This window comes from Felis catus, chromosome C1 (assembly GCF_018350175.1).
Source record: "Felis catus isolate Fca126 chromosome C1, F.catus_Fca126_mat1.0, whole genome shotgun sequence".
Taxonomy (NCBI): Eukaryota; Metazoa; Chordata; class Mammalia; order Carnivora; family Felidae; genus Felis; species Felis catus.
Genome location: NC_058375.1, coordinates 218,741,121 through 218,763,808, shown reverse-complemented (window position 1 = coordinate 218,763,808; position 22,688 = coordinate 218,741,121). Strand labels below are relative to the sequence as shown.

Sequence of the window (22,688 nt, the reverse complement as noted above, 5' to 3'; positions counted from 1 at the left end):
CCCGGGCCGCCACCGCCCCGCCGCCGCCGCTGCCGCCGCTGCCGCCGCCGCCCTCGGGCTGCGCGACCGCCGCTGCCGCCGCCACCGCCGCCGCTGCCGCCCAGTCTCGGCCATGGACCTGTTCGGGGACCTGCCGGAGCCCGAGCGCTCGCCGCGCCCGGCTGCCGGTAAGCGGGTGGCCGCCCGGCCGGCCAGGGGAGGGCGCGCGGCGGCGGCCTGGAGGCCCGCGGCGCCTGAGGCGGGCGGCGGGGCGGAGCGGGGGCGAGCGCGGCCTGCCGGGCCGGGGCGGCGGGCCCCGCGGCGCTCCGGCGCGTCTCCGCCATGTCGGCTGCGCAGGCACAAGGGCGGGCCCGGGAGCCGGCCGCGGGCCGCCGCGTCCTTTGTGTGCGGCCCGCACGTGCGGCGGCGGAGGGTCGGCCCGAGCCCGGGGCCCCGCGCGCACCACCCGGCCTCGCGGCCTGGCGGCCGACTCCCCGCCGCTGTCCTTGCGGCCGGGCCGCAAATTCGGGGCTGCGTCCAGCTCTGGTTCCACCCCCGACGCCGAAGCAACCAGCGGCGCGGTCCTTCGCGTTTCTGACGCCCAGAGGGAGGGCTCGTTCCCAGCGCTCTTAGGATTTTACTTTTCTCAGTAGTTTCTTCCCTCCTTCCCCGGGCCCCACGACGTCCCCCGTCTCCCCAAAGGCCAGAGCACCGGCGCAGGTGCGCGCATCGGCTGCGCCCGGGCCTCGGCGGCTGTGCGTGTTCTCATCGCGGTGGTGTGAGCTCCGCCGCGCTCGAGCGGCCTGGGACCAGGCCTTTGTTAGCCCAGCGCATCCTAGGCGTTGTGGCCGCCCCGGGTTTCGCTCGGCGAGGCTGATCATTGCTTTCACACGCGGGGACGATCAGGGAGACGCTCCACTCTATAGGGCCTCCTTTCTCAGCCTAACTCGGTGGCAGAAGACCTGGAAAACTTTGAAAACAAGTTCAGATTTCCAGGCTTGCCTCGGTCCACTAAATCGGAAAGCAAGGTAGGGTCCTGCATCTATGTGGTTAATCCCCAGGGGCTTTTGGCCAGTGCGGCAGAAGTCTGGAGACTGTGGTTTGGAAACTACTGTCGTGGGGAATAGGGGGGTGTACAGCGAGCTCCAGTCTTTGCCTGCAGAGAGCTTAAACGGGAATGCAAGTGATTATAATTAAAACTGGCAAAAGTTAGCGACCGTGGGAAATGCCGCAGGGCCTGGAGGAGTGATTGTAGTCCATCCAGAAACGCTGGGGAAGGAGGCGGTGCTGGGATGGGGCCTCTGAGCTTGGGTGGACTTGTGATTTGTCTAGGCAAGGGAGCGATCGGGCGGCGGCATTCAGTTCTCTGGTCTGCGTGAACATGCTAGTGTGGAGGAGTGGTGAACTTGGGGCTCTTAAGGAGGGGTGGTCCTGCCCTGCGCCAGGCCTGGATTCTGGCTTGTGGCACGTGAACCGTCTGGCCAGCCTTTATGGGGCCATCATTCCCAGTAATGGCACCGTTAACTCTTCCCCACTTACCATTCTGATGGTACAGAAGCATCTGAATAACTGTCTTTGAGCCTGTGTGCTCAAGTCGACCATTCACTTCCTAAATTGTTCTAGTTGGGGTTAAAAGCTCTGGCCTGGTGTGTGCAGTCTTTTTTTTTTTTTTTTTTTTTTTTTTTAAACCCCGTTGATGGAATATACCTTCTCTCTGAGTATGTTTGGGGCAGAGTGTGGATTTGCGGATGTGCCTGTAAGCCTATCATTTAAAAAAAAAAAAAACAAAAAAAAAAACTGTGACTTTTTACCAGAAATTAATTTGCTCAGGGGAGGGCACCCTTTAGGTGATACAAAATCTGACAACTCAGAAGGCTTACAAGTTGGTACTTGGCAGCTTGCCACCAAATCCAGGGTAGGGGGGGGAGGGTGTCCCCAACCCCTGGCTGAGATGCCAGGGTGGCAAAGGGGCTGCAAAGTGTTTAAACCCCTGTTCCCTGGATGAGTAAACTGCCCCCTGCTTGTGGGAAGGGCACTGACACTGCCCAGACCCTGCTTGGCTGAGTATATTTTTTAAAATAGCTTTAAAAACAAAGAAGGCATGCTTTCTGAATTTGTAGATGGCCAGAAGCTGAGTGGGATAAGCAGTAAAGTGAGGGGTAAGAATTGGGATACAAAGTTCTCTGGACACGCAGTTGGTTAAAACTGACAACATGAGAGTTAACAGGTTGAAATCGCTTGAACAAGAACAGATTCTGATTTCACTATCTTGTGGACATACTGTGATTTTTGAAAAATTAATTTGAACACCATATTTTGTTTTAGAAAATCTGTGGTATTTACTGACAAAATTAATGGAGTACATGAAAGGAAAATAAGGTTGGTTTCACAAAGTGGATGGAGGGGCGCCTGGGTGGCTCAGTCAGTTAAGCATCTGACTTTGGCTCAGGTCATGATCTCGCCATCTGTGAGTTCGAGCCCCATGTCGGGCTCTGTGCTGACCGCTCGGAGCCTGGAGCCTGCTTCGGATTCTGTGTCTCGCTCTCTCTGCCCCACCCCTGCACATGTGTGGGTGCTCTCTCTCGCTCTCAAATAAAGAAACATTACAAAAAATAATACGGTGTATGGAAAGATGAGGCAAAACTGCATCATCGTGACCCTCACATATGATGTCCAGGTGCCACAGATTTCTGAGCTAATGCAGGGACCGGTAAAAGACTAGTCATTTTCACAGTCCTGGAGAAGAGTGGTTTTGGACATGTAGTCAAATTGGTTTCAAATCCACTAACTGCCTTCTGTGGCCGTTCCCCAGATCTGTAAAGTAGGATTGCTGGCTCCTTCTGTGAGCTCATGGATTAGAGAGAGAACTACATGTAAGGTGCTTAGCACAGGTGTAGCACATGGTCAGTGCCTAGTAGATGTTAGTTAGTAAATGAACTGTGAACTTCAGCGGCTACCTAAAAGAGAATAAAAATGCACTCTTAACTGGATTTTGTGAAAAGGTAGGAAATTTCACACTGCTCAGCTCACATCAAGTGTATTTTGTTTAAGTAGCTCTTTGATTTTTGTTGTTGTTGTTTTAGACATTCCATCTAATGCTCCTGCCTCCAAGCCTTTTAATTTTTATGATCTGAAGAAACATGTAGAAGGAACGCATTAAATGTTTTCAGATTTTGTGCTACATTATTAGTTTTCACTCCCCTTACAGATTAGATTGCTGAGTGAATCCAGTCTTTTGTGTGTAGAGGGTTTGTCGAAAAGAGGAAGTATGTCCATGTCAGACCGGAGTGAAACTTCTCTGCTGTATCATACTCCTGAAAGAGCTCACTTGATGTCTTTAAGGTCAACAGCTTATAATTGATAATCCAAACAAGTTAAAGGTGTCCTGGTTTAAAGTTGCTTTGGCAGTAAGCTGGTTTCAGTTTTATAGGGTGGTTCTTTCACTTACTAGGTTGCTACGCCAGTATGCTTTGAAACTGACGGTCAGCTGTGGGGACTAGGTAAATACTGCAGGACAGTCTGTCTTAAGGATATTTCTTGGGAAAAAACCTAGAGACCTAAATGTAGAATAAAGGTTAAGATACTAGGGGAAAAAAGACTTTAATTATAAAACTTCAGCGATAAGCAAGGGAAAAAACTCATAAAAAATTAAAGTGGATTTAGCTATGTAAAAATAAAAAATTCTGCGGGACAAAATAACCACAAAGGCAAAAGATGAACAGAAAATAACTTAAGTACACATTACTAATGAGCCTTAATAAATGAAAGGCTCATACGCAGTAATAATAAAAAAAGACTTTGGTGCCTGAGTGGCTTAGTCGGTTGAGCCGACTCTTGGGTTCTGGGAAGAGTTGTGGGATCGAGCCCCGCGCTGGGCGTGAAGCCTGCTTAAGATTCATATTCTGTCTCTCTCTCTCTCTCCCCCCTCCCTCTCCCCCCTCCTCCCTTCTCTTCCCCCCCTTCCTCTCTATCTCCCTCTGTTCCTCCCCCACTTGCATGCATGCTCTCTCTAAAAAAAAAAAAAAAGAAAAAAAGACAAATAACCCATTTGAAAATGGTCAAAGGCCATTCATGGAAGTTCATGGAAGAAGAGATGCGAATGACCAGCAGCTGGAACCAGAGCTGCGCTTCCTCAGTCACTGGGGAAAGGAATAGCACATCACTGATGGTTCCATGTTTTCACCCATCACATTGAAATTTGTCAACATGGCGGTGAGGATGGAGAGGAACGGACATTCTCGTGAAGTGTGTTGGGAGTGGAAGTTACCACAGCTTTTGGGGAACGAATGTTGGCATCTGCCAGGCTTAAACCACTCATACCCTTTGAGCAGCAGTCTAGCACATTAGGTAGGGGACACGTCGGTGGTTTGCTGTGGCATTGTTGGTCCTGCGGGACACTGGAATCGGCCTGCGTGCCCACCAGTAAGGGAACTGGACGACCCCCCCCCCCCCCCCCCCAGTACCTAGCTGTCAGGAAGAGTAATTCGACCCAGGTGTGCTAGCTGGAACGAGCCCCGAGGGCTTATATGAACAAGGGTGTGTGTGCTGTTGTGTGCAGTATGCTTCTGCCTTCTAGAAGTTAGAATGCTCGTGCACAAGGGCATCAGCCTGAAAGAAAGTTGGAACGTGCACGCTCCTCTGTTACTGTGGGGGGGGGGGGGGCAGAGTGGGGGCTTTTTCTGATGCTTCTGTGGTACATTGCATTTGAGCCTGAAAAGATTCAGGTGTAAAGAACAGTTGAAGCCAAATATTTGACCCTCTTGTTGCTTTAGTGCGCACGGCAGCCGTTAGCTGATGTGAATATGATCCACCCAAAAGTAGTTTTCTCAGCTTCAGAATGTAGATGACTTGAAACAAAAAACCCTAGGTGAGATTAACTGTAAAGAAAAACACTCTTTAGCCTTGTCTCATTCTTCATTAAGTTCTTATATTTAGAATTCTGGGGGCCTTCTTCCAAAGTTTTGGGTCACAGTAACATTTGTCTTAATTATTGCAGCCCCAGATACTTTGAATTACTATTTATCCAAAATAGAATGTAAGATTCTGGCTGATCAGAAGTTTTTGTTACAGCATCTATGACTTACAGATTTAAAAACAAAAATTTTTTAATGTATATTTATTTTTAAGAGCGTGAGCAGGGGAGGGGCAGAGTGGGGGGGGGGGCACAGAATTGGAAGCAGGCTCCAGGCTCCCAGCCGTCAGCACAGAGCCCGATCCGATGTGGGGCTGGAACTCATGAACCGCGAGATCATGACCTGAGCCGAAGTCAGATTCTTAACCGACTGAGACACTCAGGCGCCCCCATAAATTTTTTTAAGATTTTATTTTTAGGTAATTTCTACACCCAACATAGGGCTTGAACTCAGAACCCCGAGACCAAGGGTTGCATACTCCACTGACTGAGCCAGCCAGATACCCCACAGATTTTTTTTTTTTTTTAAGAATCCAAATGCAAGCTATTTGATCCTTTCAGCGACGTATTCCAGAGATCTAGAGCCTCGAGATTGTCTTCGTGGGGTTGTTGGAAGGGTTAAATGAGATGCTGTGTGGAGGCAGTGTGGCACCTCACAAGAGCATGGACTGGGAAACCAGGCTGCCTGGCTTGGACTCCCCACCCCTTACAGAATTTCCCTTGGGCATTATTGCGCCTAATTGCCTCAGTTTCCTCATCCATGAGGAACACAGTAATGGTACTCACCTTGTAAAACTGTTGTAAGGATTGATGCATTGAAGATAGATGGAGTGCTATAATATAGAATAGTGCCTGGAAGGCAGTAAATGTTCATTATTTTTACAAGCCATTCTCAGCTGTGGCCAAAAGAAATGAGATGCTCTCATGTTTAATTGAACTAGCACTTACGCTATTCCAATATCCCAGAGTGAGAAGGAGTGGAGAAGCGTGTTCGATTCAGCCCGTGGAGATGGGCCATTGCCTGGGGTGGTGCTCAGATCCGTGCACTGCGTCGGAGTTGTAGCCACAGGGTAGAGGCCAGGCCGGGGCTGTGCTGGGAGTGCTGTTGTGAGGAAGGCTTGCAAGAACTGAAAATGTCTTCCCTGGGGAGAGAGGACTTCCCCATTGGACAGTGGCAGTAGAGGGACCTGATTCAGATGGGTAGTTTAATTCAGAAACGAAAACCTGACCTGGCCCCAGCGGAAGGGTGGGTTGCTTTTCAGGTCGGCCTCCTCCCTGTAATGTTCTCTCTCCTGAGACGCTTGGCCCTCGGGCCCCGCTGAACGCAGTGTGCCTGTTCTGCATTTGGAGTCTGCTAGGAGAATGGGCGTTTGAGGCTCAGACACAATGTGGTTTGGGTTCCTCTTGGAAGTGCCCTGTGGGAACATTAGGGATGCTGGGAGGAGGACTGTTGACTAAGTGGCCATTCTGCATGCCATTTAATGGCCTGGCGATGCTGCTTTTTGAATACTTTCTGTAGGGTGTTTATGTCACGTGTGAGATAAACGGTAGTATTTGCAGTTAGTTTGGGAAATCCTGAGGGAGAACGGTATAATTTAATGAAATAGACATTTCCCATTTCAATTAGGCTGTAAAGCAGAAGAGTTATTACTTTTTGTTAAATCAGAAATTTATCAGGTATTTAAGGTACTTTTGACCTAAAAACTCCTGAAGATACTTCTTTCCTTGGAGTTTCTATATTTTAATTTAAACTTTTGTTCTTAAAAGAGTAGGATTGATACCCAGTTCGTTTCTACATAGAGGCAAAAGGATGCTACGGAGCCTTTTGGAGCTTACAATTGAACTGGTTGTGAAATGAGGACATTTCTGCACCTGAACTCCGAGGAACCAGAGGGGGCCAAATGCAGGATGGGATTGTGCACACCTGCGTCTTCAGCCCTTACACACACACACACACACACACACACACACACACACCGTTCAAGCGTTTAATAGCTTACGTAGAAATTTGGGGAAAGCTGGAGAATAAGGAACGGTGGTTACATTTTATGTGGAAAGGGATAATGGAGTATATGGCATTTAAGACAGGTACTTTTCGTGTGTAAATCTTCAGAGTTTTAGATAAAAAATTTCCCTGGCTTTCCGCTGAGTTTATTGTCTTGGGAGTATCTGAAATTCCTCATTTTCTCCATAGATGGTAATTGACATGGGCACTTGCTGGGGATGCCAGGTTAATACCGATTTGCTTCCTTCAGCCCCTCACCTTCTCTGTGCTCATTTGTTTGACCTTCTACTTGGTGGTCAGTTCAGAATGCTATTGAAATAGGACTTTTGAAGACCACATATCTTGGAAGAGTCCCTCTGTCTTTGAAGTTTTATCTTGAGGGACCCAATAATTGTTTTCTTGGCCTAGAATCTGTATTTTTCTTCCCAGGATTTATTTTTAAAGAAAGGTTTTTAAGCGTTTGTTGCTTTCAGGCATGAAATTATTGAGAAAAAAAATATTTGTTTTCCTCAAAATACCCAGTGGCCCTTCAAATGCCAGTTGGGTCGTCTTTCATTGCTTTTCTGTTGACTGTAACTGTTGGAAGCAAATGTCCGTGTTAAATAGCTGTCCAGAAAATACTTTTAAAAAGTTTGTCCAACAAGGAGAAAATTTGAACTTAATAGTAAACATCTCAGAAGGTGCCCCCCCCCCCCCAAAATGTGTCCTGGCCGGTGACCAGATGCTCTTTAAGCAGGTGCTCTGTGTTGTAGGCAAAGAAGCTCAGAAGGGACCTCTGCTCTTCGACGACCTCCCTCCGGCCAGCAGTACTGACTCAGGTACAGTCTTCAGGCTCTCCCAGGTGTGTGTCAACGTGTCATCCTGGGGTTGTAGTTGTCTCAAATCTTTCTCCCTTTCCCCCATTTTCAACACACAGATGTTTTAGGTGTTGGACTGTCTTAAGTTTTGAATCCATGGCATCAGGTAAGGCAGAAAAATCCACTAGTCGCTAGCCCTGAGGAGCTGCATAAAAACGTTGAGCAGTTTCCTCCGGTTCATTTGAGTGTTTACTTTACCAGCTGAAATCAGATTTAACTCTTTCAGGCAGATTCTTGTTTCCTTTGATTGATAGGACTTTAAAAGAAAATAGGTTCGAGCCATTATTTACCGAAGTATGAGTTGCCACTGGATTGACACGAGAGTTTTGAGATGATTTCATTGACCTGCGTAGGTGTCCTGGTGGGATGGATTCTGAAGCTCTTGCCTCCCCCAGGTTGTGTGGGCTCACTGAGTGTTCTGCTGTGTTTCAGGATCAGGGGGACCTTTGCTTTTTGATGATCTCCCACCAGCCAGCAGTGGGGATTCAGGTAAGTGGGAGGGAAAAGGTTCAATGTGCCAATGGAAATAATACATAAAAATTGTATCCTTATGTAAAATGTATTTATTAATAGATTCTACAGAGCTTAGGATGACATGAAACCAGCATACAGCATGAGATTTATTAAAATCACAAAAGAAATAGGCACCATCGGGTGGAAACAAAAAGATTATATACAGCATCACTTTTTGGTGATTATTGTTTACTTCTTGGGGTTCCACCTCTTGCAACTGACTTTAAGAATTAAGAGCTTAGTCATTTAAACTTTGTTTTTAACATTTTATAAAAAAAAAAAAAAAAAGCAGTCCATCTCTGCCTGTTAGTGACAGACTCCAGTGTATTCAGCAGAAGTCTCTGAATATATGACATAGTTAAATATTTTTAATATCCCTGAACCTATAAAAACAGATAGTCTTCTCTTTTAATGCACCTACATTAAAAAGAATTTTGATCTCAAGAAAATACAGTCTGAATGACACTGGTTTAGTAACTAGTACAGACCATGTGCAGGAGTTTTCTTGGAATTTCTTGAAACCTTAGCTGGTTATTTTCATTCAGTCCTTATTTTTTCTCAAGAACCTTTATTGATTTGATTTCATTTTTGCCAAGCCTGTTCACATTGGTTCTACCTGTTCCTGGAAACGTTTTTCCCTTTCTACATCCCAGTTAGGTCGAAGGGGAGAAAAGAGCGGGTTCTGGTCAGTGGTCACAGTGATGAGTCTCCTCTTCTGTCTCACCGAGGACTTCTCACGTGGAATCACTCTAAGTGAGGGCAGGACAGGGGGCCACAGGACAAGAGTGAGGGGACAGGGGGCAGGCTGTCTATTTTCACCTGCAGTTATCTGCTGGTGTAAATACCTTCCTTATGTCGTCAAGTACAACACTTGCTGCTGATTTTCAAGTCGATTTTTTGTGTTACTAATTCATTACATAAAAATAATCAGGGTTAGTCTAGAATGTGTGGATTAAGTTAGCATAGTTCTATATTTAGAACAAGTTATTACAGGTCTCTAATGTGAGAATTCTCAGGTTTTCGGGGCTTTACTAAAACACCACAGCATTCTCTCATTCACAGTTAAACCTGAAACCTTGCCTATAAGGACAGCAGTCTTACAATGAAAGTTAATGCGTGCAAACATCAACTTAACAGGGCTCTTTACAGGTTTAATAAAAGAAAATTCAACATAGCTGTGTCTTAGTTCTTCCCAGGACACAGGACAATCAACTAGTAACAACTTAGAAGATTTTGCACCATTATTGACAGGCTTGATTTTTTCGGATTTAGAATCTAACCTTGCATCCAATATATTGAATTTCTTGAGAAGACATATTCACCGTATACAAAATCGACTACATTCTAGGCCATAAAGTAAGTCCCACTAATGAATTGATTTCATATACAGACCACATTCTCTGACTACAAGTGATTCAATTAGGAGTCAGTAACAAAGCTATAAAATGTCTCTGTTTTGCGAGTTAAAAGAGAGGAAGATCGTTTTACGTACGCACCGGGAAAGCTGGGATAAATAGTACGTGACAGGAGGCTACTGGAAAGACCTTGGGGGAAAGTATATTGGAAACATTAGTGAAATTTTCTCAGTTAACGTCCTTTACTATGTGGGGCAGGGTGTGTGTTATGTCCTACTGTTGCAGATATCTGTTCTTTTGCAAGTAATTGACTCTGCAGGGACATTTTCTTCCCTTCCTCTGTGCTCAGAAATGTCTGGTGAAGGATAATTGAGTAGATGGTCACATGCTTTTATACTGAAATGCAGAGAATACTTAGGGCTGCTTACTATGACAACGGCTGCCATTTATTGGGTACGTGATGACCCAGGCACTGTGATAAATGCTTCTACTTACCTCATCCCCACCTTCCGAGATGACAGTGTTCTCCCTGTGTTACGGGTCGAGAAACCGAGGCGGCGAGGTCAAGTCACTTGCCTTAATTTGAGACTAGACTTTTCTCCTTCCAAAACGCATGCACCCTGCAGGCGCTCTTAGCTTTTTGGCTTGAGTACAGACTCATCCCTCTGCAAGTGTGAATGGCTTCAGCGGTCCTGTTTGGCCTTTCGCAATACACGGTTCTTAAAACCTGACATTTACCTCATTGTAACCCTCTCGGGGCACTTGATGCTTTCTTGACTTGTTCGGGACGTGTCACTTTGCAGATTTTGGAAACTTCCCTATTAATAAGGGCCTGTGGGTATGGAGCCTCGTGTGTGTCACAGCCCCAAAATGTGGGCTGTTTTTACCACTGACGACCCTCCTTGCAGGTCCTCTCACAGTTGGCCTGAGCGGGACCTGGATCTTGACCTGTGGCCCCTCCTGGTGGGCACCCGGCCCACTGCCCACCCCTCCAAGTCCTCGCCATGAGATCCCCGTGCCTGCCGCTCTCCCAGTGCTCGCGCCGCACGTCATTTCGTCTCGGGGCTGGGGTGGAGCCTGGTCGGCTGGGAACTTTGACAGTCTGTAGCTGTGTCCGTCTGGCTTCTCCTCGTGTCCAGGTTCTCTTGACGCTTCGATGTCCCAGACGGTAAAGAACGAAGGGAAAGGAGCAAAGAGAAGAGCCCCTGAAGAAGAGAACGGCAGCGAAGAGCTTGTGGAAAAGAAAGTTTGTAAAGGTTTTCAGACAGTTTGAAAACACATGTACTAGACTTCCCATCTTAAAACAACCCAGAGCAAAAACAAGCTCAGCTTTCCCATTCGGGACACTTCCGTTTCGTGTCTGTATTTAAGAAACTGGCAGGGTTCTCTTTTTGCAGACAGACTTCCGAGTTTACTTTTGTCTCCTCCCCTAACTTTTCTGTTCGTCTCTGGCCCAACTTTGGTCAGGTCGGAAACCCACGTTTGTTCTTCGAGGGTTAGAAAACCCAGGTCATTTTGACTTCACCTTGTCTAGTGAACAGTTAGCTTGTTGGGCCCCCACTTTCCCTCTGACTCCTGTCTTTGTTCACGGCCTGTTGCTGAGCACTTTGAATTTGTGATCAGCTTAGTAGGCAGCTTCCCAAGAAGGAGCCTGAGGCTGGAAAAACCAGTTGAAATTTGTAGTCAGCTCTGTAACTTGTCAGAGTGGAGAAGAAATGAAAAGTATCAGTTAAAGAGAGGTAGCCGTGGATGTTCACACACCATACAGATCATTTTGTCCTTTGCCCCAGAGCTTCTGAGCGAAAGCCGTGGGGTACACTGGGAGGCGTGTGAGAAGCCTACTAACCTGCTTAAGGACAGGGTCGTAGGTTAGCTGGTCACGGCCTTGAGCCTCAAGAGCACCGTGCTTACCAGCAACGGCTCTGTCAACGTGTTCGTTTTATTGTTTACACAGCCCTAGGGTGTCCGAAAAGGAGCTTAACCAGGCCTGGCCGTTCAGTGTCAGCAGGTTTCTGTGCCCATGGTGTGTGTACTCCTTTATCCTCTTCTTCCTCACTTGAAGTAGAAGCAACCGTCTTACTGTTTGTTCAAATTCATTACCAGCCTCAGGCATGGGGATAGAGTTTCACATGTCCAACAGGGCATCTGGGATAAACTCCATGCATGTGTCTAAACTAGGAATTTTTCTGCCCTCGTTAGATTACTGACAAGACTGGGTTTGCACACAATCCCTTGCCCCAGTTTGGGACGACAGCACACTCCTTGCTCTGCTGTTAATGCCTTAACCGAAGCTGTCGGTACTAACTTGCTGTCGTCTGCTACTTCCCTCTTCAGTGTTCAGCCTTCTCTTTTTTATTTTTTGAGAGAGAAAGGGAGTTTGTGTGAGAGTGGGGCAGGGGCAGAGAGAGAGAGCACGCGTGAGCAAGAGAGAACCCCAGGCGGGCTCTGTGCCCAACGCGGCGGAGCCCAGTGTCGGGCTCGATCTCACCACCGTGAGATCATGCCCTGAGCCACCCAGGTGGTCCCACTGCCCAGCCTTTTAGAGACCGTCCTTGTCCAACAGTGGTCTGATCTTAGTTACAGATTGCAGCTGGGGAGGTAGGTGGCTGCAGGGGAGCAGCTTATTCATGTGCATGGTTAGGACATCACTGAGTGAAACAGCCAGAGTCCCCTGTCCCCCCCCCCCCCCCCCCCCCCGTTTGCTCTGGGACTAGGGCTTCTGGAGGGAAGAGCACAGTTTTGTATTGGCCTTTTGTTTTCTTTCCCGCAGCCTCCTCGGTGATCTTTGGTCTGAAAGGCTACGTGGCTGAGCGGAAGGGCGAGCGGGAGGAGATGCAGGACGCCCACGTCATCCTGAACGACATCACTGAGGAGTGCAGGCCCCCATCGTCCCTCATGTGAGTGTCCCTGCTCCAGCAGGCCTCTGTGGACCATTTGGCCCGAATTCCGTGGGCAGGTTTCAGGAGCGTGGCCTGTCGCTTGGACTGCTCGGTTCTCGATTTTGCACAGTGATTCCCTTCCCGACGTTTTTGGTCGTCACGTGGGCGGGGGTGCTCAGGTTGCTGCCAGACGCCCTGCGACAGAGAGCTGTCTGGCCCCAAGTTGTTCCCGGCTCCGGCAGAACCGAGAACCCTGTTAAATGGGAACAGACTGCCCACTGTCTGAGGAGCTTCCGGCAGGGAGCGCTCTTACTCTGCGAGCCCGGAGGTGGAGGGGGGAGCTGCTCCTTCGGCGGCACGTGGTGATCCAGGAGAGCCGTGTTGTGGTCAGGGCCCAAAAGAGAAAGAGCAGAAATGGCATCAAGGAGAAGAACAGGGAGAATTTTCCTGCAACTGTACAGATTAAAATGAGGCCTTTGGATAAGCTCTGAGGCATGGAGGAAAGACATCAGAAGGCAGGACATCAAGGCGTGTCATTAACACACGTCCCACGTGCACACGGGGGACTCTGTAGGGCAAGGATCATGGGTGTGTGCACACGGGGGACTCTAGGGCAAGGATCACGTGTGTGTGCACCGCCGTGTTTCCACAGTCACAGTCTGTTACATTCACTCACCAGCGCCACAGTCATTAACGGACAGTGTGCTGGAGCCATTGGTGCCGGTGGCTTTTGTCCAGGTGAGGAAGTGATGGTCCCTGCTGGTACCTGGTCATGTGCGGAGAAGACCACGTGTGTATGCACGGTCCCTGGTGTTAGGCGGCCGTTGATCACTGGTATGCTTTGGAGTTCCTTTCGAAGCCAGGAAAGGCCTCTGGAGAGCCCGGGGAGTGGGTCTCACTGGGCTCACTAAACTGTGCCTTAGCAGGTACCGTGTGTTAGGAACCAGACGAAGGTATTTAGTCACAGCTCATGAGGTCTCTGTTGAAAAGGAACTCGAAACATGTTTGAGAAAGAGCTCTGCAGAGTGAATGTCATTTCCCGTGGGCATTTTCATTCTTGCTTGAAATGCTTTAAATCGTTCATGGTGTTTATTCTGTATATGAGAGCTTTCTGGCAGAATTTGAAAGGGGAGTAAGTGGTGAGGTGGGCATTGAGAATTAGCTGCTGGGTCAGTCTGTGTAACCATTCTGGAATTCCCTCTGCTCTCCGAGGTATTTTTCATGGTCTTGGATCAGTGACTGGTATTGGTGTGTTAGGTTTAAAACGAGATCTGTTTTAAATACAAGTTCTGAATTTTAGTTTCGTCTTCAGTGAAAGATCAGTTAATCTTGAGTTTTGAAAAATGTGAGTTTTTAACTTTTTTTTTTTAAGATTATTTTTAAGTGATCTCTATACCCAATGTGGGACTCGAAACCGCAACCCCGAGATCAGGAGTCTCATGCTCCACTGACTGAGCCAGCCAAGGCCCTGAGTTTTTTACTTTTAATTTAAAAATGCCATGAAAGTTGAGGCGCCTGGCCGGCTCAGTTGGAAGAGTGTGACTCTGGATCTCCAGGTCATGAGTTCGAGCCCCGTGTTGGGTGCAGAAATCACTTAAATGAACTTAGAATAAAAAATACCATGAAAGTTAACTTCCATGTTTGTCTCAGTTAACGTTGTGTCTTTTTTCTCCGTTGTGACAGTGTGGCTGATGTCTTAGCAGGGGGCATCCTCAGTCTTTTCAGTGCTCACTGTTTGAAATAAGATTTAGAAACCTTAGTGGACAGGAGCAATCTTTGTGAAAATCTCAGTAACTGACAATTCATTCTTCCAGTACCCGGGTTTCATATTTTGCTGTTTTTGATGGACACGGAGGAATTCGAGCCTCAAAATTTGCTGCACAGAACTTGCATCAGAACTTGATCAGGAAATTTCCTAAAGGTGAGACTGAGAACAAAGTCGGTTCGTGTTCGTCTTGGTGTTTGCTGTCAGGGTAAATCAGGAAGACGGGTTACGTTGCAGAGAACCGTCAGTGGCTCTCTGAAGATGGGGCAGAAGGGAGTGGGGCTTGAGGTGGGCAGGTGGGGCCGTGTAGGTGCCTGACGTGGGACTTGTCGTCTGCGTGATGGCACCTTGCGTGAGCTGTGTGTGTGTGTGAGTGAGTGTCTTGCCTTCACACCTGGGAGACTGCTAACAAACTCCACTGACCCTATCTTACGGGCGAGGAAGTGGGATGTTCTTGGTCACGGCACAGAAGCAAAATGGCAGCGGGAGGAGAATTTGCCCTTAAGACTTTGTCGTCTGGTTGCTTCCGTAACAGGAGATGTAATCAGCGTAGAGAAAACCGTGAAGAGATGCCTTTTGGACACTTTTAAGCATACTGATGAAGAGTTCCTTAAACAAGCTTCAAGCCAGTAAGTGTAACCACATAAAGATGAGTGTGTGAGCCCGCGGAGGTCTTCTGATAGTCACCCACCACCGAGTGAGCTCTCCTGACAGCTAACGTGCGTGTCGGGGTACAGACCTTACCATTCAGCTCTGGAAGTGAGTCTCGAAGTGCGGGTGTCGGTCGGCGGTGACCGTGTTTCTGACGTGTCTGCCCCCAGGAAGCCTGCCTGGAAAGATGGCTCCACTGCCACGTGTGTCCTGGCCGTGGACAACATCCTGTACATCGCCAACCTCGGAGACAGTCGGGTACGTGGCTCCGGAGCCGCTCCCGGGACGACGGCGCTGGGTGTGGCCGGCACCAGGAAGCGTGTGCTCAGCGGGGTGGGAAGTGGTGACGGGCTGAGGTCTTTCTTGCGGGGCCGCTGCTGGGGCTTCTGCAGACTCCACGTTCCGGGCAGGGGGCCGGCAGCTGCGCCGGAGCTGTTTGCTCTCTGGGCCGTCTTGGGCCGTGCGTGCACGCACACACGCTCTGCCGCCATGGGGCTGTGGGTCAGAATGTCATCCCTGTGCAAGCAGCTCGAATATTCCTCAGCTGCATGTCTCTGACTTCAGGTGGCTGTGAAGGAACAGGGCGAGCCCTTCCCTCAACACCAAATAAGTCAAAAGTAGTTGGAGAAGCACTAGGTGATGCCGTGTCCGGAGCCCAGGCCACGTGACCGCGGGCGAGAACCTGCTTATTTCCCACTGGTGGCAGCCAGTGTCCCGGTGGCAGCCAGTGTCCCGGCCCCAGCGGTGGGGAATGGCTTGGAGCTGGAGGGCAGCGCCCTGCCGCCTGGCTCCGCCCCCCTCCCCACGCGGCAGGACCTCTTTCAGCGAGCCTGATGCTGCGGCAGCGGTCACGGTGACCAGTGAGCCTTCCCGCTCTCAGGCAGCACCTGGAGACCGCTGCCCGCACCCCGTCGTGTTTAGAGTGATCTCTGCATAAATACTAGGCGCTGGGGGGACGACAGCAGTGAGCATCACAGACGGTCCCTGTGCAGTGGGTTTTATCTGGTGATATTCTAGCAGACCATCCTAGGTCACATGTGTTGAGACTAAATAACAAGTAGCATGAGTAAAATTGGGGAGGGGGCGGGGTGGGGGGGAACAAAACCTTTGAGCCTGATCCAAATTTGCATCCTGTCTGCCTCCTGGCTCTGCTCTGTGACCTCAGGCACATACCTATCCTCCGGGCTTCCTGCTCCGCAGGACTGAGGTTTCCCCGGAAGTTCCCACGTGGTGGAGGCGGTGGCGGCGGCCAATGGAGGCGCTTGGCCAGCCCGCCCTCCTGCCCTCCCCTCTGCCTGCAGCGGATTGTGGGAGTAGCGACGCCTCCCGGGGCTTTCATCCTCGTTGGGTGTCGCAGACGAGAGGGCAGCGGCCTGCGGAGGGTCAGCGACTGGCTGCTTGTCCCGCGGTGCTGGCGCCAGACTGGACCCGCAGCACGGCCCCTCTCCCTGGTCGCGGTTTCTGTGACGCTTCTTTGCTGCCTGATGCTCTGAACTCGTGTTTGTCAGCGGGAGACTGAACTGAAACTCTGTTGTTAACCTTTCTCTTCACCTGGTAACTTTGAACTTCATGACCATGGGACTGTCCGTGTTCCCAGGCAATCCTGTGTCGGTTTAATGAGGAGAGTCAGAAGCACGCGGCCTTAAGCCTCAGCAAGGAGCACAACCCCACCCAGTATGAGGAGCGGATGAGAATACAGAAGGCTGGCGGGAACGTCAGGTAACAGGGCTGGCGGGTGCTCCCCGTCACCGTGGCCGGGGGGCCTCCCAGGGCAGAACTTGCCATGTTCCGCAGTGTCTGTGGCGGGAGGCGACCGAGGTCGAAGCCGGGGAAGCAGGGGAATGGAGGTTGTGGGATTTCGCACCGTGTGCCTAGGAACTTTCTTGAATACTCTCATTTGTCACAACTGAATAAGCCACAGTTTTAGGCAAATTCTCCAGGAGAGAATCTGAAGTGGTGAAGACAGTAGCTCTTCGTAGCCCGCACCGACCTGCTCCGTCTGCGGCTCTGTCTCTGTCTACACCTTTGACGACCGCGTGCCCGCCCTGGTTTTCATCTGCTGTTTCTCGAAGGTGGCTGACGAGGCTGACTTCTTTCCTCGTCTTTTCTCTACCGAAGGACGTTTACCGGAGTTTGGCCAGGGCATTTTCTGGTTGGTCTTACAGTATGACCATTAGGACTTGATGTTCTGTGGGGGGTGAGAGAGCAGGAAGGGGTCCGGGGAAGCCTGCGGCCGTCTGTCCCCAGAGGGGCGTTTTCTGTCCATCGCTGCTGCTCTAGGCTGCTTCCGGCCAGTGGTGCACAGCCTCTGGAGAGGAGTCACAACTCTGAGAGCTCCTTTGGCTTTCTTAGAACTTTAAAATTCTGCTTTTGCCCGAACTCCTTGAAAAAATTTGGACATTGACAGTCCCGTGGCTGACAGGAGTATCAGCCATGTGGCGGCTACCCTCTGTCCCCAGACTCCACATAATTGAGAGCGGTGTTGAGGTGCCTTAGCGATGTCGTTTGACGGTGTGGCCAGGACGAGCCCCTCAGAGAGGGGAGGGTGGCTCAGGGCGGCGGGCCGGCTTTGTCTTCTCCACGCCCGCCCTGCCGCTGCTATTATTGACACTTTGAGACCTACAGAAGATGATGTAAAATAGTAAAACATGCCAGCATCTACCGCCTGGATTCAGCAGCGAACATTTTTGCCATGTGTGAGGCTGCCCTGTTTGAAGGTTCGTTGCAGGCAGAACGCAGGGTTCTCTCCTTTCCTGGCCGATTCCGATTTCCCCAGCTATTGTGCGCTGTCTTGGTTGGAAACCGGCGTCCAGTCGGCATTCACGTTGAGCTGGGTCCCTCCCCTTTCCGTGAGGACAGTCGTGCGGGGTCGCCCGCGTCCCGAGTTCACTGCCTGCTTTCACACGGCCCGTCCGTTGTTGGCGTACGTGTGTCCTGCACGTGGGAGTGCGGGTCAGCTCTCCACGTGGTTTTCTGAAGTACAGGTGGCTCTTCAGGCCCCGTGATCATTGGCGCTCCCTGCTGTGGCTCCCGCAGTGCGTGGGACACACTGAAAACGGCTGTGCTTCCGGGGGGCGGGGCCTGCTGTGCTCACACCCCGCGCCCCTCCGGTTTCTGTGCAGAGCTGCTGGCGCTGACCGGGTCTTTGGGACCTGCGGCTGCGTGGAAGCAGGCCAGGCTCGTGCCTGGGGCGGGGGAGGCCACACCTAGTCACAGGTCACCAAAGAAGCGCCTCCTTGGGTTCCTGGGGGCTCCCGCTTTGAGCGGCTTCCGTTAGTGCTCTGGAGGCTGAGAGCACCCCTCCCCCCACCCAGGTCTTCCTCTGCTCCTGTGCACTTTGTCCCCCTTGCTGTTCGTTTCCATGATTGTACTAAAGATGCCAGCAGGAGGCCCCTGCCGGGAGGGCGACGGTGTGGCCACAGTGAAGGGCTGGGACCGGACTGGATTGTGGTGCCAACACAGCGGCCCAGGCCAGTGAGGAACTTCCTGCCACCCGCAGCCATCTGCAGAGCATCTCTGCGTAGCATTTCCTAATGTTCCATCACTTGGAAAACCTCTGTAGACCCCCGCGAACGGCTCTGGCGTTTGCTGAGCACTCACGCGTCCCTCGTGTGCGCCTTCTCTGGTGTCACAAGCGAGGGCCTGCGGCCCCGGGGGTTTGCAGCTGCCGGAGGCCGCAGAGCACGCAGGCCCATCGGGATTGTTCTCGGGGGCATCGAGTGGGGGCCCTTTGCCCTGCTGACAGACATGCGGGCCCATTTCTAGGTTGCCTCCCCATCTCTGGATGCCTCATTGGAAAACAGAACGTGTAGGGACACCTGGGTGGCTCAGTCGATTAAGTGTGCAAATCTTGATGTTGGCTCAGGTCATGACCTCAAGGTTCCTGAGATCAAGCCCCGTGTCGGGCTCTGTGCTGACAGCTCAGAGCCTACTTGGGATTCTCTCTCTCCCTGCCTCTCTGCCCCTCCCTTGTTCGTGCTCTCTCTCAAAAAGTAAACTTGGGGTGCTGGGTGGCTCGGTTAAGCGTCCAACTTCAGCTCAGGTCACAATCTCAAAGTTCGTGGGTTCAAGCCCCATGTCAGACTCTGTGCTGACACCTGGGAGCCTGGAGCCTGCTTCAGACTCTGTGTCTCCCTCTCTCTCTGCCCTTTCTTTGCTCATGCTCTGTCTCTCCCTCTCTCCCAGTAAAAAATAACAATAATAAATTAATTAAAAATTGGAATGGGTAAAAGTCTAACGTGCAGAATACTACAATTGATACAGGTTAAGATAAACCACGTTCACAGCCTGTGTACAGAAAGCGGTGCTTCGGCATCTGGGAACAGTTACCTTCAGGTATCTTCCAAGTCCGGTTGGGTGCAGGTTCCAAGTGTCCTGCTGCGGCAGCTGTTACCTTGGCTGCGGGCTCAGATGTGGCCTGAGGGGCTTCAGGGCAAACACAAAATAGAAAAGCAGATCTGGGCCCCGACCCAGTCCTGTCACATCCAGCTTGAGTGTGGGCAAGACAGCAGGTCGGGGGTCGGAGGCTGCCCCGTGCCAGCCAGGGGGTGCACCGTGCCGTCGGGTGCCGCGGGGCGGAGGCGCCCAGGATTCAGCACGGAACGTGCAGACGAGCGTGTGTTCCTTGAGGCTCAGGGCTGGCAGCGCGGGTCAGAGCAGACTCGCGGGCTCCGTCTTCCCTCTGCCTCTCAGGACTGTGGACCCACGATCTGTCACATGGAGTCTGTTTCCCCGATTTAGGGACGGACGTGTCTTGGGTGTGCTGGAGGTGTCACGCTCCATCGGGGACGGGCAGTACAAGCGCTGCGGGGTCACCTCTGTGCCAGACATCAGACGCTGCCAGCTGACCCCCAACGACAGGTACGTGGCCTTGCCACCGGCACAGGGGTGCGTGCACACAGTCCTGTTTCCCTTCCCGACTTCAGTTTGTGTCATGAGCCTGGAGTGGGTGGAGCAGTCCTGTCGTGGGCACTGCCTGGGCCTGACTGCAGGAACAGACAGACTGCTTTCTGCCCTGGCGGGTCCCCCAGTCCAGGAGGTGAGCGCACGTGTGAGCGGGGGGGGCCGGCACCCAGTGTCGGGGGACCTGGGCCACGTCCCTGTGGGAGAGAGAAGGGCCTCCCGGCAGAGGGAAGATGCACCGCCACTGCAGCAGGAGAGCAGGCGGGCGGGCGGGCGGCAGTAGCAGAGAGCATCGAAGGATGACAGCAGGGTGCTGGGGGGCGGGGGGCGGGTTGTGCGGGGTCCTGGGTTCCATGCTGAGGAGTTTGGCTGGTGGAGAAGGGAGGTGTTGAAGCAGCGCCGGGCTGGGGCCAGAAAGAGACGGCCGGCCGTGATGAGCTGCCTGAAGACGGCGCCGTGCCCGCCACGGCCAGGGCCCCTCAGCGAGGAGTTGAAGGTTGGGTAGGCGGCCCGAGGCTCAAGAGGAGCCCCGAGGAGCCTTGAGGAGCGGGCCTGCTCCCTCCGCCGTGCGAGGGCGCCTCCCCACGGCCCCGCCTGCCCAGCGTCTGGTGCGGGGCCGTGTGCGCTTGCCGGCCTTGGGGTCTTGGGACGCTTCCTTCCACCAGCCCCTCCTCTGGTCTTCCAGACCCTGCCCGGGCCCCCCTGTGGCGTGCGCTGTGCCAGCTGCCCTGCTCTGGGTTGTAGTCGTGGCTTTGTGTGACCGGTTACTCGGGCTCTGTCACCACGGGAGGGGGGCGGGGCGGGAGCCTCCCCGGACGTGCACCTGCTGGGCTCCAGGCACCCTGCGTGCTCACTGAACACTGTGGGGGACGCGCCCGGCCAGAAGACAAACCAAGACCTGGGTGTTAGCTTGAGCAGAGAGGGATGACCACCTCAGAGCTGTGGGGGAGCCCCCCTCTGCACCCTCTTGTTCACAAGGACTGCCTTCGGGAGTCCAGAGGAGGGGGGCCTCTGAAAGGGACCTGATCCTGTTCTCAGACCACAGACGTACCTGGTTGTCCTGCCTGCCGTGTTGGACTCTCATAGCGCTTCGTGAGGGTCGTGAGGACTCGAGGCCCTCGTGTCTGTGTCTACACGGTCACGTGGTGATGGAAATTCAGTGTGTTTGCCGTAACACCTGATGTTTTTATTCCACGATTTACCTCGAGTTCATCTAAGAAGTACCTAGCGTTTGGGTTAGTCCATAATCATCTTGTGGGCGGACAGAAGGGTAGTCCGGTTTTGATGGGCAGTATCACAGCTCTAAATGCTAGTTTCCACCTCTCATAGAAGTTAAATTGGTTGTAAAAAATTCTTAGCCTTCGAGTAGTTGGATAAGTATTTGTTTTACCTGCATTGTCTAGCCATTTGATAACGTTTGCTGCTAAAACCCGTTTATATTTCTTCTTCCCGTTGCAGGTTCATTTTGCTGGCCTGTGACGGCCTCTTCAAGGTCTTTACCCCGGAAGAAGCTGTCAACTTCATCTTGTCCTGCCTGGAGGTAAGAGCTCACCCAGTACCAGCTGCTCGAGCTGCACGTGGCTTCCTCCCCGCGGCCCCCCAGTGCACTTTTCCTGTGCGAACTCCACCCAGGGGACTCATCGGTCCTTTGGTCCTGCTGCCTGTCCTGACGGAGGCTGGGGAGCAGTTCCTCCTTTCAGAGACCACATCTCGGAGGGTGACCGGATCCCCCGCTCACCTGTGCCCCTTTGCTGTCCGGTAGGATGAGAAGATCCAGAGCCGAGAAGGGAAGCCCACAGTGGACGCGCGCTATGAAGCAGCCTGCAACAGGCTGGCCAACAAGGCGGTGCAGCGGGGCTCGGCGGACAACGTCACGGTGATGGTGGTGCGGATAGGGCAGTGAGGGCGCGGCGAGGCCAGGGGCGCGGCATGTGCTGACTTCCGAGGTTCATTGTGTGTGTGTGTGTGTGCACATTACGTGTGTTTCGTGTACTCCTGTGGGACTCCCATGGTTGTAAATAAAGGTTTCTTTTTTTTTTCTAGTCTTTGCGTTATTACATTTGAATGATTCTTGACCCTTCAGAGATTGTGTTTGCTTTTGGATGTGCTCTGGGTCTTTCCTTGGCCAAACCGTCATGGCATCTTGGATTGGCCTGTAGTGGTGACCCCACAGGCTGCTGTGACATTTGTAGCTCATGGGCACCTTACCTGTGCTCTTTCGCCCTCGTAATGCTCCTGGTTGGGGACGTGGCATTTTATAGTGGGAAACTGAGGAAGTGACCTGCCCAGACAGGCTGTCGGAGCCTTCTGGCTTTTTTCAGTTCTCTGTGCGAAATAAGATTGCAGAACATTGTGTGGGGGGCGGGGTGCTAGGCCTAGCTGTGCGGGGGGCGGGTAGCCCGATACATGAGGTGCCTCTGGCAGGCCCTCCCCGAACGACATGGAATTCGGCTAATTTCTGATTCCCTTGATAATGGGTGTAGTCAGGCCCCAGGTCTCTGGACTGCCGGGTCTCCCGAGTCCCCCCATCTGGACCCCCTGGGTGTAAAACGGGCTTTCCGCTTTCCTGGTCGGAACAGCAGGGAAACGCCTCTGAAATCCAGCTTCCAGTGTTAGGCATGTGCGTGCAGTTGGCTCTGTGCTGGGCTGAGGTCAGTTGTGAGGACACTTGAAAGGGGGACCCTTCTGGTGAAGATGTTAAAAAATGCATAGTCTGGGGGCGCCTGGGTGGCTCAGTCGGTTGAGCGGCCGACTTCAGCTCATGATCTCGCGGTCTGTGAGTTCGAGTTCCGCGTCGGGCTCTGTGCTGGCAGCTCAGAGTCTGGAGCCTGTTTCGGATTCTGTGTCTCCCTCTCTCTGACCCTCCCCCA

The 22,688-nt window shown here is 51.9% G+C and overlaps 1 protein-coding gene across 5 annotated transcripts; it reads left to right on the top strand.

Annotated features, from left to right (window-relative positions):
- The first annotated feature begins 12 nt into the window (after positions 1 to 12).
- ILKAP (ILK associated serine/threonine phosphatase) lies at positions 13 to 21,860 on the top strand. 5 transcript variants are annotated; one of them, XM_023259925.2, is made up of 12 exons: positions 13 to 167; positions 7,649 to 7,714; positions 8,186 to 8,242; positions 10,761 to 10,877; positions 12,392 to 12,518; positions 14,315 to 14,421; positions 14,801 to 14,894; positions 15,087 to 15,174; positions 16,514 to 16,635; positions 19,657 to 19,776; positions 21,277 to 21,358; positions 21,581 to 21,860. In XM_023259925.2, exons 1-12 carry the CDS (start codon positions 113 to 115, stop codon positions 21,719 to 21,721), a joined length of 1,176 nt encoding a protein of 391 aa, XP_023115693.1. In that variant the 5' UTR covers positions 13 to 112; the 3' UTR covers positions 21,722 to 21,860. The 5 variants fall into 5 exon arrangements, with proteins under 5 accessions (XP_023115693.1, XP_023115694.1, XP_023115695.1 ...); XM_023259927.2 differs by having other exon boundaries at positions 84 to 167; positions 7,649 to 7,737; XM_006935741.4 differs by lacking the exon at positions 13 to 167 and adding an exon at positions 440 to 1,007 and having other exon boundaries at positions 7,649 to 7,737.
- The last annotated feature ends 828 nt before the right edge of the window (positions 21,861 to 22,688 follow it).